We start from the raw sequence: 19,896 nt of genomic DNA on the forward strand, positions 1-19,896 counted from the left end.
AACAATAGGAGAGAAGGGGAAGGGAGAATGAGGTTAATAGTAATAAGATCATGTTGTTAAATAGGTTAACTATAGGCCTAATCCAATAAGAGTCTTTATATTGACTTCAGTAGGCTTTGGATCAGGCTCTATGTACGTGATTACTTTGTTCCAAATCATTTAAGAGTTTGATTTATATTTTGGAATTCAAATTAACCCCAAACTCAAAGCAAAGCTTATGGGTCAGCCTTGTAAGGTTCGCTGAAACCTGTGCAAACTAAAGTTGGTGGGTTTTCCCCAGCCCTGTACCTGCTCTCTAAATAAGAATACTGCTTCATCTTTGGAACTTAACTCAGTATTTCCAGAAAGTGCTATTGAGATAGCTGCTATATTGGTCAACATACCAGGCATTGAACCAGGGACCTGGAGGTACACATAATTCACACTGACCAGTGGGTTATATAATGCCAATGCCAATGATTATCTGTGGCTAGGATACTATTAACTGTGGGGCAGGAAAGCAATCATAGCAGCTTTCTTTATTAGTTTATGTGGCTGTAGTCTCCAAAGAAAGGGTGAATGTCACTAGTCGGTAATGGAAGTTATCAGGTCTCGATTAGGGATTAAAGTTTATCATTCCAAGAGTTTTGTCTGCATTCGAAAGAAGCTAATATACAGTATTTGACCTTGCTACAGTAGGTGATAATACCCATGTTGTACAGAGAGAGGTAAGGAGAGAAGAGATCTGTCATGTGAAGCTATGGGCCAGATCCTGAGAGGTGCTGATGTCAGAGGAAGTTGCAAGTGCTCAGCAACTCTCAGAATTTTGTCCACTGGAAATTGTGGAACAAGACAGAGGAAAAAAAGTATAAAACAGTGTTTCACTGTGTAGCGTAAAGGCCACATGTTTAACAAACTATAGCAGGAGACCAAAGAGGCCGTGGAAGGGAAAAGTAATGTGTAAATGAGAATCTGCTTTAAAAAAAGAAAAAAATAAGTGGGGAGCTAGGAACTCAAATTAGCTTATCATGCAAAGAGTAACTTCCAGATGACAGAAGCTTAATATATTGTAGCTCCTACGGTCTCAGCTGGGAAAGACTCCTTTTTGGTTCACGTTCTACAGAGTTCAACCAATAGACCACCTATTTGAACTAAGGCTGCACCCACCTAGAGCTCAGCCAGATCTCTCCTCTCCTTGGCTCTCTCTCTTTCTCTCTGTTACAACATGGGTATTGACACGTACTGTAGTAAGGTCAAGTGTTGTGTATTACCTACAGAGAGACCAATGAAAGGCATACATCTGCCATGTAGCTAGGTATATTCTAGTGTTTAGCAGACACAATGGCTTGTCTCCTAATTTAGTAGAACTAACACATTCTTTGTCAAATTCATCTTTGGAGTGACTCTAGGGAAGTCAGTAGAGTTACTCCGGGAAGGAAATTGTCCCTCTACTTGTTTGATTTTTATAGGATCTTGTTGTGAATATAAATGACTTACATTCATTCTGTGTCCTCTTGTATCTTGCTTGCAGAACAATAATGAACTGGAAAACACATCAGACTGTATGTAATTTTGCATACCTCTTGTGTCCATTACTATTTTGCCAGTATCCTTTCCATCTTTCCTTTTGACCCAGGAATTTAATTCCATTAACAGAAGTTAACAAATAAGATTTGCAACAAAACTCAAATGTAGTTATTCTGAGATGAATATGTAGAAGTGCAGTTGTTTGACAACCACTGTTCTTATAGTCTAGAGAGCTAAACATTTTGGAAAAGGGACTAGGAAAGCCATCTGGGGACTATTATTTTTGTTTCACTTACCAAGGAAAAGATTGAACAATAACAGTAAAACTGGTGTTATTGTGTATTGTTGGGGAACAGCCTACAGGCCAAGGTCACTCCTTGCATAAAAATTTTTTAATGAGCAATTTTCCACTGTCATGCTTTACATTGCATAAAATATCTTGAAAATATTATAGCAGGACTAGTAAGCACAGTAGAGTGGTGTGGGGATTCCTTATGAAAGGGAATGTATCTGGAGACAAGGATCTGGCTTGTCATGTTAAAATAATATTGCGACAACAGGCAATAAATTGAGATGCATATGGGAAATACTGTCCGCTTGCCCTGTTTTATCAAGGATTTGCAGCAGTTTTCAGATGTGGAGTTCCTTATAAGGACACAAGTACCTGAATTTGTGTGCTCATATCAGTGCTTAGTTATGTAAATGCCCATGCTGGTCTTCTACTGTAAGTTCTAATTTCAGCATCCCATTTCTGGGTTTGTGCATTGAAGACCAGTTTACAGTTTTAAACGTGTGGCATGGATTGCTACATAGTTGAAATACACTTACTTTTGTATGGGTCAGACCCATATTGCACGTGTGAGGATAGGAAGGGTCTGTACCAATGTGCGTTTGAGTATTTTACATCCTGTAAGTGAGGTTTAGAGGACACAGGACAGGCAGTTGAGAGTGTATTCCAAAATTCATGACAATCAGCAACTCCTCCCCACCAGGATATTTATATCCTGATATTGAGGGAACAAAGAACATTGCTGGAGAAGAGTCATAACACAATGCTGTGAAGGGAGGTAAGAAGGAGAGGGAGTAGAGACAGCCTATGTGTACAAGCCACACATATTCATGACTACTTGACTGGCTTTATAGAGGTAAAGGCTGGTGCCTTATCCACATACACACATGCTCTTCATCTCAGCTCCATGGAAGGACATTCCACAGTACTCAGGAAGTTTAGGGATCATGTAGGTCCTGGCAGCCAGTAAATCTGTTTCAGGTCCTCACAGTTTTGCTAATGCTGGCACCCTGTCCAGACCACTGGGGTACTGTCAAAAGCTTTAGTTTCAAGAAAGTTTCTTCTGAAAGAACTGGTTTATCATGTCATTGAATAATGAGGACGATAACCATAGAACAAATCCTCATGAAATATTCATGGCTAACATTTGCTGAGCATGTACAGTTGATAGCTATACATTTTTTTATATCTTGGCTGCTTTAGGTTTCTTGATTTAATGTTAAAAAACAACAGTGTGGTTTAGGTGTGTGGTCAGTATTATTATACATGAGTACAATTCTTTATTTTGAAGCCAAAGTATGCCTATCTGCTGCCTTACACTGGGGAAAAAGAATGATTTAAATTATTTACACCAACCAACTTGCATTCTAACTCCAGCTATGGAATGTAGTCACTGACCTTAAAAACAAAATCACAAGTCTCCCGCTTTTGCTTTCTTCTGTCAACATCATAGATTGCCTGATGGGAAGCTCAGATCACCTCCCTACAGGCAGAAATGAGCCCGCGCGTGCGCGCGCACACACACACACACACACACACACACACATGGCAGCTCTAACATTTTACTGACCTGCTCAATTCAACATTATTATTGAAACATTTCATGACAAAAGGGGGATACAAACTCTTTGATCTTCCTCCTCTGTGACAATATAGAGCAAAATAGGTTTGTTATAGTCAGTCTGAGTTCTAGTCCTTCCTGACAAGAGGAACCCATAGCCAAAGGCACTGGAATAATTTGTATAGTGGGGGTGCTGAGAGCCATTGAACCAAACTGTAAACCCTGTATGTGATGGAAACCACTTCAAGCCAGGAGGTGCTGCAGCCTCCCCTGCACCCTAGTTCCAGCACCTATGCCCATAGCCCTTTTTTCATCCAAGGCTATGTCTACACTACGAGATAGAGGTGTGATTCCCTTGCTCATGTACACATATTTGTGCTAGCTGTCTTCGAACTAGCATGAGTATAAATTACACTCTAGCCTCAGTAGCACAGGTAGAGGCAGCAGAAGCACAGCTGAGTGCTGCTGCATACAACCCACCTGAAACCGGTAGGTGCCTGCTCGGCAGGGCTCAGCGTTGCAATAGCAGCTATTCTGCTGTTCATTCTCACACTAGCTCTGTGAGAGCCAGCACAAGCTATGTGTACATGAGCAGAGGAATCACGTCCCTATCTCGTAGTGTAGATGTAGCCCAAGGCTCATGGTTTTCTAAAGAGCCAACAAAGTCCTGGCTGAGCAGCATAAAATTAGCTGCTAAGATCATCTTTCTGATCTATCACTCTTACCATCTCAAACCTTTCTTTGAGTCCATCTTCTGACACTGCCTTTTCCACTGCATCAAATGCAATACATTTGTCCCTACTTTGGAGGCCCTAGAACACTGGAGTTCTGGTCTATGACACAGGCCCCTGGGTGCTGTGGTAACACTACTAATAATAATTAATAATAATTAATATAATATAAATCTCTCCCATTTTATCTGTTCCTGTATCATATTGTCACCTCATACACTGCCTTCCATGCCATCCCTTTCACACAGAACATCCTCCCTGAAGCAATCCCTGAACATCCTCCCTGAACCATAAAGCCACTACCTTGCCCTCCTTCAAGTCCCACCTCAATCCCCATTTCAAATGTAATGCTAGCAAATTGATTTTGGAGACAGAGACTACATGCTACTATGTGTTTTTATGGTGCCACTGTGGGGAGAGCAGTTTTCGTGCATTTCCCATGGACATCCTTGATTGCCATGTGGATCAAAAAAGTGGCTTCTTTTGCTACATAAGGCCCCAATTATTGATGGTGCACACCAACCCACACTGGCTAGGGCTTGCATCTCACCCACATTAAAACTGATTCCTGCACTGAAATTTGTACCATGCAGGTTGCTTACATGTTATTAGTTTCTGTTATATGTTGCCATGAATTGCACATAACATTTGGCATTGTATCCATTTCTCCTTTCCTTTGTTTCTCTTGTGTTTTTAGATTGTAAACTCTTTGTGGCAGGGGCTGCCTCTTCCTCTGGGTTTGTATGGCGCCCAGTACAGCGGGGACCTAATTCTGACTGTTACTTATGGGTGCTATAAAATAATAATACATAAATGAATGAATAAATAAATATCTGACCATGACTTAAACAAAAAACTGGGTGAGAAAAGTCTAATCCCTTTATACATCTATTGCCTGCTTGAATGAATCCCACTAGAAAGACTTATTACAGATATTTTAAAATCAAACACAAAGTTATTGGGCTCATTACAGGAGTAACTGGATGAAGTTCTATGGTCTGTGTTCTACACGGGGGTCAGACTTAGATGATCTATTGGTCCCTCCAGGTCTTTAAATCTATGAATTTATGAAAATCATTTCCACCCTTCTCTCCATTATGATTTTTCCTCTAATATTTTTTCCTAGTTGGTAAGAATTCATCTGTCCTCTCTCTATGTTCCAGATCAGGGGACTGTACAGAAAGTTGTTGTCCTACCCACTAACTCTTCTGCAAGTGGAGAGCTCATTTTAGAAGAACTGGAGGTTTTTCAGGTTTGTCTTGCTCCCCCTTTCATTCCTCCAACATGTATGTTCACACAAACACTTTGGTCTAAAGCAAGGGTGACTAGCACTTGATAAAAGATCAAATAAATTAGTAGAAAGTCAGCTTGATGCCCTCCAACTGAAGGAAGTAGGAATAAGGTGGTGTCTAGTGTACTGTGGAGTGTAAATGGGCTTAAATCTTTTTTTCTGCATTCAAATGCCTTGTTTTTCTTATGTTGTCATCCTGGCTCAAAGGATTTTGATAATCACATTTTTTAAGAGGTCATGTTATACTGGCTGCCAGCAGGAGACTTTTATCATTGGCATCACATATTAAGGCAGCCGCCATTTGCAGCTGGAATCTCAGTTTTCCTTTTCTTTCTTTTTTTTTTTTACTTCTTTGATTATACGATAAGCTTTCTGATTATGAGCCACAGATTTGAAGCAAACTAGTGTTGTTTTTACTTTGCTCAAGTTCTTTAAAGCCAGATGTCACTGGAGTGAAAAAGCCTTAGGCCTAAATCACCCTAAGCTGAAAAGAGGCATAAACAATTAATGGCAAAAACAATATAAGAGTCTCTGTCAATCATTCTAGCCGCCTGTTAGAACAATAAGGAACTGTTCACCCGACTGGTGAAAGCTCTTTGAAATTTGCGAGTGGACTGCCATTTACCAGGTAGACTCAGGGCAAGTGATGCGAATCAAGGCTGAGCTTCTCTGTACCCAGAACAGCTCAGCCTGTTGTGCAGAGGGACTGGGCAGCCCGCTTGCTATGGTGCAGCTAACTTGCTGTGTGGGCAGGTGTGGAAGGGGCAAGCTCCATCTCCTCCCAGCCCTCTTTGGGCACACCAAGGAAGCATACCCCCTTCTCCCCTAGAATCATAGAATATCAGGGTTGGAAGGGACCTCAGGAGGTCATCTAGTCCAACCCCCTGCTCAAAGCAGGACCAATCCCCTGTGGACAGAGGCCCTCCCTTGTGCAAGCCATACAAGGGACTGCCATCTCTGCACAACCTCCTCGTCTGCACACCTTCATACATGCCTGTCCCAACCCAGGTTCCCCAGTTGCTTTGTACCCCAGGATGAGTTCCCTGTGAATTTAAATGGTCTTGTTATGCCTTGTGTGGAAAACTGAGCCTACTTTTTTTAAAAAGTGCACATGAATAATATTTTATGGGACTTCTTTCACCAGAAATATTATTCATTCCATTTAGAGCAGAGGAAGCTAGGCAGGGAAAGCAAGGGCTCTTGGGAAGTCTGTACCAAAGCCTGGGAGAGAACCCAGGGTCATGACTTTCAGTCCCCTGCTTGGTCTTCTCCTCATTACAGTCTGAGCCCTCAAGATCATACTAGCATAAGCTCAGGGCTCAAAACATATGATAGTTGTGCTGGGGCTTTACTAATGACTCTCAAAAACAGAAGGGACAAGGGTAGCAGAGGCTTAGCGTAAGTAAAGGCCTATCCTAAGTAAAGCATGCAGTAGTGCTGTCAAGTATTTTCTTTTTGAAAAGTAGCTCTGAGAGGGAAAGTGGAATCTGAGGCCCAAAGTGGTATTTGACAGACGGCAGTGAGAAAGACGGCAGGAGCAAAGCTATTTAATCTCGTTTCCATGCAAGACACAAGAGACAGAGCCCCAGGACAGCACTGCAGACACAAATCGGGGACATTTTGATCTACTTCAGTGTTTGTGAAAATGAGACACTGATAGAACTGTTCAAAGCAAGGAGGGAATAGGCACTGTATGCTTCCCACACACTGACCTCTGCAAATTTACTACCCATTAGACGTGAACTGGTAGCAACACCTTATTAATCTGGCCATTTATCCCTTGCAGCTATGTCAATATGACTCATTTCCCACTTACTAAACTTTTACTGCTCCAGTCCTGAGCTCCAACATCTGCCAATGTGCTTATCTTCACCTCAGGTATTTATATGCCCCCCACTACTGTAGCATCTGAACACCCTATAATCTTTACTGTATCTGTCCTCACAGCATCTCTGTGAGGTAGGGAAGTACTATTATCTCCCATTTAACAGATGGGAAACTGAGGCCCAGAAAAACTAAGTGACTTGCCCAAGGTCAAACAGGAAGCTTCTGGTGGAACATGGAATTGAACTCAGATTTCCCAGCTCCCAAGTATTCAGTCCTAAAGTGTTACAACCCCACAGCCCCAATTCTGAGCAACTTCCAATTTCTGCAAATCCCCTTGCAATTCCAGCCCTGGGCCTCCTCGCAGCTCTGCTGGTGTGGCACGCTCTAATCCTGACCTACCACAATGGCATCCGTCTCTTGTGATTACTATAGTAAATCCTTGATCCCCAAAATAATGATTGCCATTACTGTTGCCATCACCGACACCATTAATTTTGATGAGAATAATGGATTGTTTCATTGGTTTAATACAGTGGTTGTAATAACTCCAAAGGGAGTTCTTTAACATTCAGTTTGACACAGATAATAAATGATACTGAAAACTACATACAGTAGTGCGCAGTGTCCACTGAGTGCACTGAGCAAAAACAAAAATTCAGTAACACAACACATCATTTGTAATGTTGGCATTTCTTGTTGATAATCTAAAAACATGTGTTGGACAGTAACCAAAGTGTACGCATTGTAGATACAGTGTGGAAGAAATATTAATTCTTCTTGTCCGGATCATGTGCTAATTACGTATGAGCTGTTACATGATTCCTGCATGCTGTTACCTTCCAAGAACAAAGGCTGTGCCTTCCAAAGAGAGAGAGAGTGATGGTTTGCAAACACATACTGCCTATCTGTAGTAGTGAGTCAGCTCTTAAGAGCAGTTCAGACAGAAGTGTGAGAACTTGTTAATGTGTCTGAGTCAAGTCCAGAGGTTCATGTAGCCAATATATTTACTGACTCAAACTTTGTGTTTATGTCATGTTTGTTGAGTTGTGGCAAAAGATGATTAGGTGTGAATGACATCCCCTCAAGAGTCTGGAAAAAAATGGTTTATCTAGAAATGACTGTGGCTTACAAAAGTTTAATGTCATGACATAATAAATAAAAGATGGCATATATATGTGATTTGTCTTTCAGAATAATGCTCCCATAACAACAATGAAGATTTCATCTAAAAAGGTAAAGAAAAGTGGAACACTCATTCAATGGTTATTATCTGAGGACAACATTAACTTAAGGTCCTAAAAAGGCTAACTATGATGCACCATACTACATACGGACACACAGATCTTCAGTGTAGCACCTTTGACTCCCAATTTGCACTGGCTAATGATCTGTCCCAGCACCATTAGGACAAAATCCACTCATGCATTGTTCAATATTGGTTATTTTCAATTGATAAAAAGTGTCAACAGTCCAATTAGGGAACAAAAAAATTACCATATAACCAATCACATCACAATCCATAGACTGAAGCTATTTGTCTAAATTATTCATTCAGAGCTTGGGGAGTGTAGGAATGGTAGTATGGGGCCTATAATGAGGTTATGTCTGTCAAGCTAATTCATAATGGCTATTTTGACATGAATCATTAATATGGTGATCATAATAGTTGTGTGACTGCACAACCAAAATAAAAGGTAGCTAAAATTCTGTAGTCAAACAATGTAAATTTACTGAATTGTGCCCAAGACTTTGCAGAATTATTAATTAATTAATTACTATTTATGAAATTAAACTCAATGAGATTTGCCAGTGTTATGAGAGAGAGGGACTCAGGTCACCACAGTTCAGGTATGCTCATATCCAGGGTTTATTTCCACTTTAAGTAATGCTATTTAACAGACTTTTGTTAGAACCAGTCATTTTGCTCCAGATTCTGATGGTTTCACTCACCTTGAATGATCCTTACTCCATGAGTAGTCTCATTGACTCCAGTGGCCCCATTGGCCTGGAGTAAGGTTCTATTTAAGGTAAGATTCTCAGAATCTGGTCCATAGTGACCTCTAAGTTTTGTGTTTATGGAATCTATGCCCTCGAGAAATCCAACTAGAATCTTTGCACAATATTTCTTATGGAGACTGTATGCAGAGAAGTTACTGAGGTCAAAGGCTTGATTCAATAATCCTCACTAAGGACCAAGTCCTCAAATCTGAACTGTATTAACTCAGACCTGCTGCAGCAGGACAAAATAAATGAGACTCAATGTCCAAAAAACCATTAGCATTCTCCATAGCATTTTAAGTATTTTCTAACAGGAGATGGTAATGTTATAGGCATATTAACCTGGGAGATTTCTATTTATTTTGGCTTTGAACCCTTTAGTGGCTCACCTCTTGGTTTTTAGTTAATTCCAAAACAAATTGAAGGCTTTATGCATATGTTAACTAAGCTCCTGGGTGAAGCTGCTCCTCTAGGCTCCACATCTGAAATAAATGTTTCATAGACTCATAGACTTTAAGGTCAGAAGGGACCATTATGATCATCTAGTCTGACCTCCTGCACAACACAGGCCACAGAATCTCACCCACCCACTCCTGTGACAAACCCCTAACCTATGCCTGACTTATTGAAGTCCTCAAATCGTGGTTTCCATTGCCTTCAACAGCAACAGTTATATGTGAGCTCGGATGAAGGGATCACGCAGGTATCTTTGCATCGCTGCCATATCTATGGAACAGCCTGTGCTGACTGCTGCCTAGCTAGAGATCCTTACTGCGCTTGGGATGGCAATTCCTGCTCCAGGTTCTACCCAACAGGGAAGAGGTGAGGAGTCTGATGAGATTTGCAAGAAAAGTACAAGTCAGGGGTTTACTTCCATATGTAGTCATGGGTCATGTAATGTGATAGCAGAAGGGGATTGTTTTTTGTTGTTGTTGTTGTTGTTGCTGGCTTCTTTAAAAATAATACTGAAATACCTGTTGTTTTTGGCATTGCACGCTGACCAAAACTATCTGCTAAAGAGATCACTTTTTATATTAAAAGCAATATATTGTGAAAGATAGATTTCATTCTAATTTTAATGCAACAAGGGCCTAATCCTCCTCTGGTATACAATATGTGCACCAATTTTAATGGAGTTACACTGAGGTAATGCTGATGTGGGAATAGAATCAGAATCCAATTATGCCTTTGCCTTTGTTTAAAATTGCTGTGGATGTAACTATCATGGTAATCCCTTTCATGCAGCATAATATCTGAGAGTGTGTCTGGTGCATTAAATCTTCATATTCTGTGTTTCTCCTCACTGAAAAGGACTATTTATAGGGAAACAAATTGGTCTGGAATTTTTCAGAGAGACATTTTTCATCAGAAAACACTGATTTGTTGACACCAAAACTATTTATAGAGCTGGGTCTGTTTCGACAAATCTCTTGACTTGAAAAATGTTGGAATAAAAAAGTTTGGAAATTGTCAAAATATTCCATTTCAATATTTTTGAAACAAACCAAAACCAAAATAATTTATTCTGGTTAAAAATGTACACTTATTAGACCAAAAAAAAGATTAAAAAAATAAAAAAGTTGAAATCAAAACAAAACATTTACAAATTATTGAAACAAAAGGTTTCGATTGACATGAACCAATTTTTACAAATATTTCAATTTGCAAACATTTTTGAGCTTTTGACTTTTCAACCCCATTCAGGATGGTAAATATTTTCTAACTCTCAAAAATATTCACAGGACAAGAAGACTCCCACCGTGCTCTGGGAAACAGACCAATACAGGCAAATTTCATTTCCATATCATACCCACTAGAGTTGGGATTTTCAACATGAAGTTCATTAAAGCAGACATAGAAAGCAATTTTTCTTTAATTTGCAACAGAAGGTCTCTAGTTCTCACTGAGTTAATGGCACAAACCATACTTTTTATGCAAAATAGCAATCTCGCTCCACTTCTCTGGGGAAATATTTAATAGCAGAAGGCTGTAGTGAGGTCTCATATTACTAGGGCTTCAGTGCTTGTACAAATGACTACAGAAGATCTAATGAATATTGTGTGAAATATTATCAAACTAAACTTTTCATTACAAGTGGGTTCTAGCCTGGCCTGGCCTGGCCTGTGCAGGAGCAAAAGGGGAATGAGACCCACTTCCCGTGTGTAACCTCCCTGCATCACAGTTGTAGATGCAAGGAAGAGCCCGGGGACTGTGTGCATGGTACTTCTCCCTTTGCAGGTATCTGGGGAGCTGACAGAGGGGGATGGGAAATGTGTGGAGCCTAGGCTCCATCTCCCAGTGGTCCAGCCAGTTGATCAGGTGCCAGTAGTCGATTACTAAAATCTGGGAGCAAAAAAGGGAACAGAGACAATTTCTTGGGTTAGGGCAGCTACTGGCCACCCCTTGCACGGGATTAACTCATAAAGCACAAGTTAGTCCTGAATGTACAAAGTATATTTTATGGTGCAGGTACCTTGCTTTTTTTATAGTAGTAGTAGTAGTATTTGTTTACAATTCGCAAAGTTCAGCATTTGACCTCTGGTCTTCACGACAGATTCTTTGGGATACCAAGCAAAGCCCTGGATGGGAGGATGGGGAATGGTCAGGGTGCTGGCTCCAGCTCTCTGATTCTTAGCCCACCTGAAGCCAACACAGCTTAAACTGTTGAGAGGTATAACAGAGTGGAAACTCAAGCCCAACATATATAATTTCCAGTTGACCTCTTGCCATTTCCATCATGTATATCCATGTTATTTCCATTGGGTTTTATACTGCTGCTAACATTTTGTTTGTAATGTGCTTCTTATAGCAGACCAAAATAAACACCAAACACAGTATGGAAAACAATCTGTTTTTCATATGCTAAGGAAATGAGTTGTTTCTTTATCTAAAGAAACAGCTTGTGCTGGAGAAAACATCAGTAATTCGAGCCAAATCCCCAAGTCTAGACCGTAGAATCTTTCTACGGTCAATCTTTCTCTCACCACCTCTCTGCCTGCTGTGTGTCATCCCACACAGCATAACCTCAAAACACCTGACTTTTTCCTTATGTCCTGAAAACACCCACAAACACATCCTCCGCAAATAAACATTTCCACTTCTTATTTCTGGATAAATAGTAAACTGTCAGGATAAGGTCTTTTGATTAGGTTAGTGGGGTGTGGGAGCAGCTTCTGAAAGACCACCGCAAATTATGGTTTACCTAGGTATTTTCCTACTCTGGTGTTCACTATTTTCTTTCTCATCTCATTTTCTCTCATATCGTTCAGGCCATGTTATAGTGCTGCAGCATTTTTAATATTGAGTATTACATGTAAAGGAGGACAACAAATCCTCAGCCACATAACACTTGCCTAGTTTCAGGTTTTGCTGCAAATTCTAAAGTCAGGCAGAGAGACAGAGAGACATCCACCAAATTTTGTGTTGGGCTGAGAGGCATGAATTCATGTGGAGAAAAATAGTTATAATAGGATAAAGCATGACCACCTGATGCTCCCAGAGCACTTCACAAACATTAATGACTTAAAATTCTCCATATCCCCTTAAGGCAGAGCAATATTACTCATCCTATATGACAGATGGGGAAACCAAGACACAGAGAGATTCTGGCACACATTTCCATACCAATTGCCTAGAGCAGGAGGTAAATCCATAGTTAGGCATCAAAATAAATAGTGTGATTTTCTGAGATGCAGAGCAATCTCAACTTCACCAGTGAGAACTAATGACAGGCGTGGGTGTTCAGTACCTCTGGTAATCAGATTACTTAGGCAAGTTGGAAACATTGGCCTAAGTAACCTATCTAAAGTCAAATAGTGAGTAATTGATGAGGAGCAGTCATTGATCATACAAGACTGCCCTGGCCTCCAAAAGGAACTGACAACATTTGTATGAACCCCTGTATGTGAAACCTCTGAGCTTTATGTTGCTCCACTGTACAACAGAGACTGTTGGAAGGACATACTGCTTGATAGTGAAGAATGGATGAACCAGTTTGGATACAATACAAACCAGTTGAAACCTTTCTCAGAAACCTGAATACAACTCATCTTCTTTGAGGTTCAGAAGAGTCTGTTCTTTTCATGAATAGGGTCAATCTTAGCACCCAGCTCTGCTCCCCTTGACTTCAGTGGGAAAACTTCCATTGATTTAAATAGGACCAAGGTCTGGGCCTTATATGCATGCCAATTGCAAAACATGGAATTGTTGACAGTAAGTCATGACCACTGATACTAATATATAATTTGGTGAATAGTTTTACAGTGTGGCTATTTTAGAGTCATAGTTTGTGCTTCCCAAATATTACAGGCGGAGTCGTAGACAAGATGTGAGACATGGAAATCCTATGACTCAGTGCCGAGGATTTAACTTGAAAGGTACTGTAACTGAAAGATGATCATACTGTTAAAGATCACTTGAACTTTCCTTCATGTGACTCATCCTTCAGGTCAGCCATGTGGTTTACTGGTAAAGCAGCAAAAAAGCACAGTCATGTTCCAAACCTGAGAGGTTTTTTTTCCTTAACATCCTTTCCTTGCATTTTACATGAAGTGTTGCCTTTGTATGATAACATGGCATGAGATATTATAAAGTGAGAGTCCAGTAGCACTGACTTGAGTCAGCTATAGGGAAATCATGGACTGCTCTAGTTCCCCACACACTTCTGCCCATGTCCTGTAAACCCACCTGTTCCAATCTTGTGCCTGATGATTATGCTGGACTGTAAAGTCATTTAGGTCTAGATTGTGCTTTTGGGCATAGCCCTGAGCAAGGGGTGGTGTGTAAGCTGCGTCCCCTCCCCCCCCCCACACACACCCCGGAATAGCCTCAGGGCGCACTGTGACTTGGACACCACTCTGAGTCACAATTCTTCCCCTTTCCCTCTTTGCACTGAGGGACGAGTACATTATTTCATCCCTTTTCATGAAGCATTTTACACCCCAATGTGCACCAGACCATCTACACTGCCCAATGAGTTGAGGCAGTGGAGCTAAGGCTCCTTCCACTTCCAATTCCAAGCAAGGCCAAACAAGGGTGATACCTGTAATTTAGGCCCAGATCCTCAAAAGACGACTAACTCCCATTGATTTCAAAGGGATTTAGGTGCCTAAATACCTTTGAGGACCGGTGCCTTACTCCATTTTACTCCCCTGCATGGCTGAGTAAGGGCTGTGACAGTCTAGTGCTTTGTAATCCACACAAATTGAGATTAGGGGATCAAGAACATTTTCACCTGCAATTTTAATCCTGTTTTGAACTCTTGTCCATTTCACTCTGTGCCATCAGTTGTAAAGTTGATGTCTTTTGCTGGGATATGTCAATTTGTCAAAAACAAAACTTTTCATAGAAACATATCTAGTTTCAATGCAACCTTCATCAGGAAGGTTTCTCAGGTCCAGGATGCAATTTCTAGGAAAAGAGAGTGAGAGATCCCAAAATAGCCAATTAACCTGGGAGTAAAGATAACCAGTGTGAAGTCCTTACTCTGAATTAGACAGAGCAGAGGCTTAAACATGGGTCTCCTACAGCTTGAATGAGTGCTCTAACCACTGAGCTATTGACTAATCTTAATTAGGGTGTTTCACTCTCTCTTTTCAAGGAAGTTTTGGTGAGAGTGGGGAAGAGAAGAGCTAAGGTATAATAGGTGGCCCTTCTCCCACTTTTTCCAGTGTAATAAAAGGTAATAAAGAAACCATAATTTAGACTCTTTCAACATATAATTTATATTTTAAGCCATTTTATGGCAAACTAATACACTGAGAAGAAAAAAACATCGGACAACCACCAAAAAGACAAAAGAGCTGATGTGAGTAAAATGTATTAGCAAATTTATAATACAATTTTGAAACTGAGGCATAAAGCATGCCATGTTTCATGCCTCAACATGCTTTAACATGTGAGGCGTTAACATTTTTCAACACAGTGCTACATTTAAATATAGCATTGAGCACCAATAGGTTTGTATGGCCACTCTACATATAGATATTCTATATATTCTGTAAAGGCTTATATCATTACCAAATTATTGTTAGCTCTTGGGGCTGTTATGAAAAAGCATTTGTTTTCTTTCTCTCTCTCTTTCAAAGCGCACATAACAAGTAAAAATAATATGCAATAGATAAAAGTTTAGCGAAAGGATGGAAGCATGTAGATACTACAGTGCTATAGAAAACTGTAAAATCTGTAGAAAATGTAGACAGATCGACTCTCATTCTGTATGATGTATGTTCCCATATGACTCAATCCTAAAGTACATCTATAAAACTCACTTTGACCCCAGTCCTGCAGTAAGCTCCATGCAGGCACAAAGGCCTACTAATTGCCAAATTAGGACCTTTGAATGCCAAGTACTTCAGGATTGTTTCCATAGCATTTACAATATTATTACTGTTGTTATTACAGAATCCAAAGTGTGCTAGACACTTTACAGAACAAATAGAAAGCAAAGGTTCCTTGCCCAACTAGCTTAGAATCCAATTTTAGAAGTGACTCTATGACTGACGGTAAGAAATAGGAGATGGAGGATAGAATGAGGAAAGACAGGGTGAGAGCCGTATGATGATGCAATTATTTGATTTAGGCATCTATGTCTAGGTGGTTCAATTTACAGTATTTATTTTTAACCATTACTGTTTACTCAAAAATAGAACTTACATCTTATGTAATGTTAGAAAAATTAAGCCTGGGCCAATATTATTATTTGAGCAAACTAATAAAAAACTAAACACTTGATGTTGGTAACAGACAATCGCTCATCTATAAAGAGTGTGAAGTAGCACAATAAATCTAGGTGATGATATAAACTCAACATATGCCCAAGTATTGCTAGAGTGTTATAAATCAATTGAAAGCCTTTCCAAGGAGAAGACTGGCATCATCTCCTTCTGTTTCCTGGTCTCAGTCTGATCAATGCTCTTCATTGGACTTTCGGTTTAGAGCTAAGTCCTGTCCTACCTATATAAGTAGCTGCACCAAGTGGGTGGGGGTGGAGTGACACTACATGATGGCTAAAGGGTGACTGAAGAGCATCTTAATGCTGCTTTGAAAAAGAAGCTGTTTCTGGCCATTTTTAGCCCCCACCTCACCTCAAAATGCACATTCAGGGAACAGCTACAGGCCTAACCACATCCTTGGAGTAGCAGGCTGTATCTTTTTGATGCTGGGGCATTGACAGGCATGCTAAATAGCTCATCCTTCTTTAAACTCATAGACTTTAAGGTCAGAAGGGACCATCATGATCATCTAGTCTGACCTCCTGCACATTACAGGCTGCAGAACCTCACCCATCCACTCCTGTAATAGACCCCTAGCCTCTGGCTGAGTTACTGAAGTCCTCCAATCATGGTTTAAAGACTTCAAGTTACAGAGAATCCCCTATTTACACTAGTTTAAACCTGTAAGTGACTGTGCCCCATGCTACAGAGGTGGGCGAAACCCCCCAAAGTCTCAGCCAATCTGACCCATGGGAAAATTCCTTCCTGACTCCAAATATGGTGATCAATTACACCCTGAGCATGTGGGCAAGACCTGCCAGGCAGATACCTGGGAAAGAATTCTCTGTAGTAACTCAGAGCCCTCCCCATCTAGTGTCCCGTCTCCAGATGTTGGGGATTTTTGCTACTGGCAGTCGCTGATGGGCCACAGAGAGCACTAGGATGATGCCCTGGCCTGCTGCTGCCTGAGAGCACCGGGTAGAAGAAGTTCCCTCTGCCCTTTTATTATTCCTAGGCTGCACCAGGCAGGATTTGACCCAGGATTTGCTAAGTGACCCACAAGCAGGTGCCCTAATTTCTCAGAACAGTCTGTGCCCAGAGCTGAAATATTTGCAGTTTGATTTGGCCTGAAGTTTCTCCAAACTTAATTCCTTTTCTTTTATAGATTTTTGCCCCAAATTACAGATTCCTGGATGTCTTCAGTCTAGCGAGTCTGAGACGGGGTGTGACTCAGCTAGGTTAAGGAGCCTTGGTTGCCAGTTTTGCTGACGTGTAAATGTTTGCTTTCCAAGTCAGAATCAGGCATCGGTAGTACAATAGTCTTATCTGCCCCCTCTTGCTTCCTAGCGTACAGAAATGCGGCAGAAGTCATTCAGTACGGAGTGAAAAACAACACCACCTTTCTTGAGTGCACCCCTAAATCTCCCCAGGCGTCCATTAAATGGCTCTTACAGAAAGACAATGACCGAAGGAAAGAGGTGAGTAATGCAGCTCAGCACCACAGATCAATCAGGGGCGGGGGGGGGGGCGGGGGAGTGCATTCAATCAGGGGCTTCAGACAGTCTAGTTATGATGAAGCAGGTTAGGAGAGTTGCATATTTTAGTGTTTTGGCATGAGGAGGGACAGCTCGCATTATAAATTATAGCTGAGATTTTCAAAGGAGCTTAAGAGAGTTAGACACTTCACTCCAGCTGACTTTTAATGGGAATTGGGCACCTAATTCCCTTAGAAAATTCCAGCCTACACCTATATTCAAAACGCTAAGTAGAAAATCTTTCCTCTACAACAAGTTGATTGTAATGGGAATATTTGCTCAGTCAGCACATGCTGTTGATCTGAGGAAACAGGCATAAAAGAAACAAGATGTGTAAAATCAAGGAGCTAGGTCTGGTTACAGCAGCATCTTTGTGCAATGGAGAAGATAAAAGAGAGAGCGAGGGGAAATGGGGCAGGTTTCCTTAGCAAGAAATTAGCCTGAGCTAAAAACACTTTAGGCTACAAGCATTTTCCCCACTGTGGTGTAATCACATTTTCCATTACTGCACGCTCCAAGGCTCTCAAGTTTCAGCACTCGCACATACAGTATAATGCTTTCCTTGAGTGATACAAAAAGGAAACATCATTTCCATTTCCAATCTGAGGCAGATATTCTTTGGAGGAAAAAAAAGGAACTTCTGTTGTAAGAGTAAGACGGTAACATGGTGCAGGTGACAGAATATAAATAATGGAAAGTGTTACACTCACTCATGTCAAGCCACCCTGTGAAATGAGAGAGAGGACTAATAAGGCGTTTATTGAGTAAAACATGCTGTTTCTCAGGTATACTCAGAGAAGGCTCAAACCTTGTGCTAGCAATGTAGATACAATTCTTTATTCCTTACTCAAGAAAAACATACACTGTAGCTGAGTCCCCTTTTGTCTTTCTGTTTTGTAATTGTGTCGGAATAACACATGCTGGAATTATTAATGGATGAACCATGAAAGGATCAGAGGGTTGTTTCTTTTCAGCTAAGCTGAATCTTTCTGAATTCTAAAACCCCTTTGCTTGAGGAACTGGGCTGGAAATTTCACAAGAATAGACTTACTCAAAATAGATTTCTGCAAAGCCTCATGCCATGTGAGTTGCCGCAACATAGAAATATTTAATAAGAACACCATCATCGACTGTCATAGGCATGAAACAAAAACTAAATAATGTGCTGTATAAATTTCTTCCAAACTCTGCAAAACTGAATACAGATTGACATCCATCCTCCAGACACTTTTACACCATTGTATAGAATCTACACCAGATATATAATTCTTTATAGAATTGCCCTCTGATGCCAATACCCAATTAAAGCATTTACCCAAAAGCCACCCAGTGTCCAGTGAGACATCAACCACCAGTCTTACGGACTCCATCTTCCTTTCAGCAGATGTTAGCAGAACACTCTGATGTTAGCAGGCAGGCTCCCCAGGTCTGTAATGCTGGCAGAGAAAAGTCTCTCTACCCGCAGGGGTCTACCCTCTTTAGAGGTGGTTGAAAATCCTGCCTTGTGTGGCTCCTCCCAACAGCCTAGGTTGGTCTCTGTGGCTTGATCTTCTCAAATGTTAATAGTAACTGTTGAAACTCATAATAAAGATAAAATTCAAAAAAACTCTCCACAGAACAAGCTTCCCATATGTGAAAAAGAGTCACCAGAAGATATTACATGCGTCTTGTATAATTAATTGGCCCATCATACTGTATAAGAAGTTTATTTTGCCTTTCATCCTTGTAGGTCAAACTTAATGAAAGGATCATATGGACTGAGCAAGGACTCTTGATTCGCTCTGTCCAGGATACTGACAGAGGACTCTACCATTGCATTGCGACAGAGAACAGCTTCAAGCAAACCATAGCAAAGATCAACTTCAAAGTGTTAGATTCAGATATGGTGGCCTTCATGACTGACAAGTGGTCCCCCTGGACCTGGGCCAGCTCTGTACGAGCACTGCAGTTCCATCCAAAGGACTTCATTGGAGCTTTCAGCCATTCAGAAATGCAGATGATTAACCAATACTGCAAAGACAGCAGACAGCAAGGACAGCGCGGAGAAGAATCCCAGAAGATGAGAGGGGACTATGGCAAGTTAAAGGCCCTGATTAACAGCAGGAAAAGTAGGAACAGAAGGAATCAATTACCAGGATCTTAATTTTTTCATTTGGAGCCTCAGATGTGTTTGTTCTCCCTGAAGAGGGCTCTTGTTTGTCTGTTGAGAGCATATTAAAATAAAAATTAGTAAAGCATGCCTGAGAAACATTCTTCTCCCAGTAAAATGCAGTGTAACTTAATTACAGAAAATATAAAACCAGCGTTTTCTTTGTGAGATGCTCACTGGCACTGCATAGGTCCCTATTGTAGCAGCAAAACTGAATATGTACCTTAACCCATTTGATATCCTGATATTTACTTACAGTTGAAGAGAAAGAAAGAAAGAAAATCAGTGCATTAATT

At 40.7% G+C, this 19,896-nt stretch overlaps 1 protein-coding gene across 2 annotated transcripts in view; it reads left to right on the plus strand.

The window, feature by feature from the left end:
• SEMA3C (semaphorin 3C) overlaps window positions 1-19,594 on the plus strand; it is a 156,133-nt gene extending 136,539 nt beyond the window's left edge. For both annotated transcript variants that reach the window (XM_065422929.1, XM_065397399.1), the window contains exons 12-17: window positions 5,251-5,339; window positions 8,397-8,438; window positions 9,868-10,025; window positions 13,512-13,579; window positions 17,264-17,394; window positions 19,181-19,594. In XM_065422929.1, the coding sequence (XP_065279001.1) occupies window positions 5,251-5,339; window positions 8,397-8,438; window positions 9,868-10,025; window positions 13,512-13,579; window positions 17,264-17,394; window positions 19,181-19,594 (902 nt within the window). The remainder of the gene's footprint in view (window positions 1-5,250; window positions 5,340-8,396; window positions 8,439-9,867; window positions 10,026-13,511; window positions 13,580-17,263; window positions 17,395-19,180) is intronic.
• Window positions 19,595-19,896: the final 302 nt, after the last annotated feature.

This window comes from Emys orbicularis, chromosome 1, assembly GCF_028017835.1.
Source record: "Emys orbicularis isolate rEmyOrb1 chromosome 1, rEmyOrb1.hap1, whole genome shotgun sequence".
NCBI lineage: Eukaryota > Metazoa > Chordata > Testudines > Emydidae > Emys > Emys orbicularis.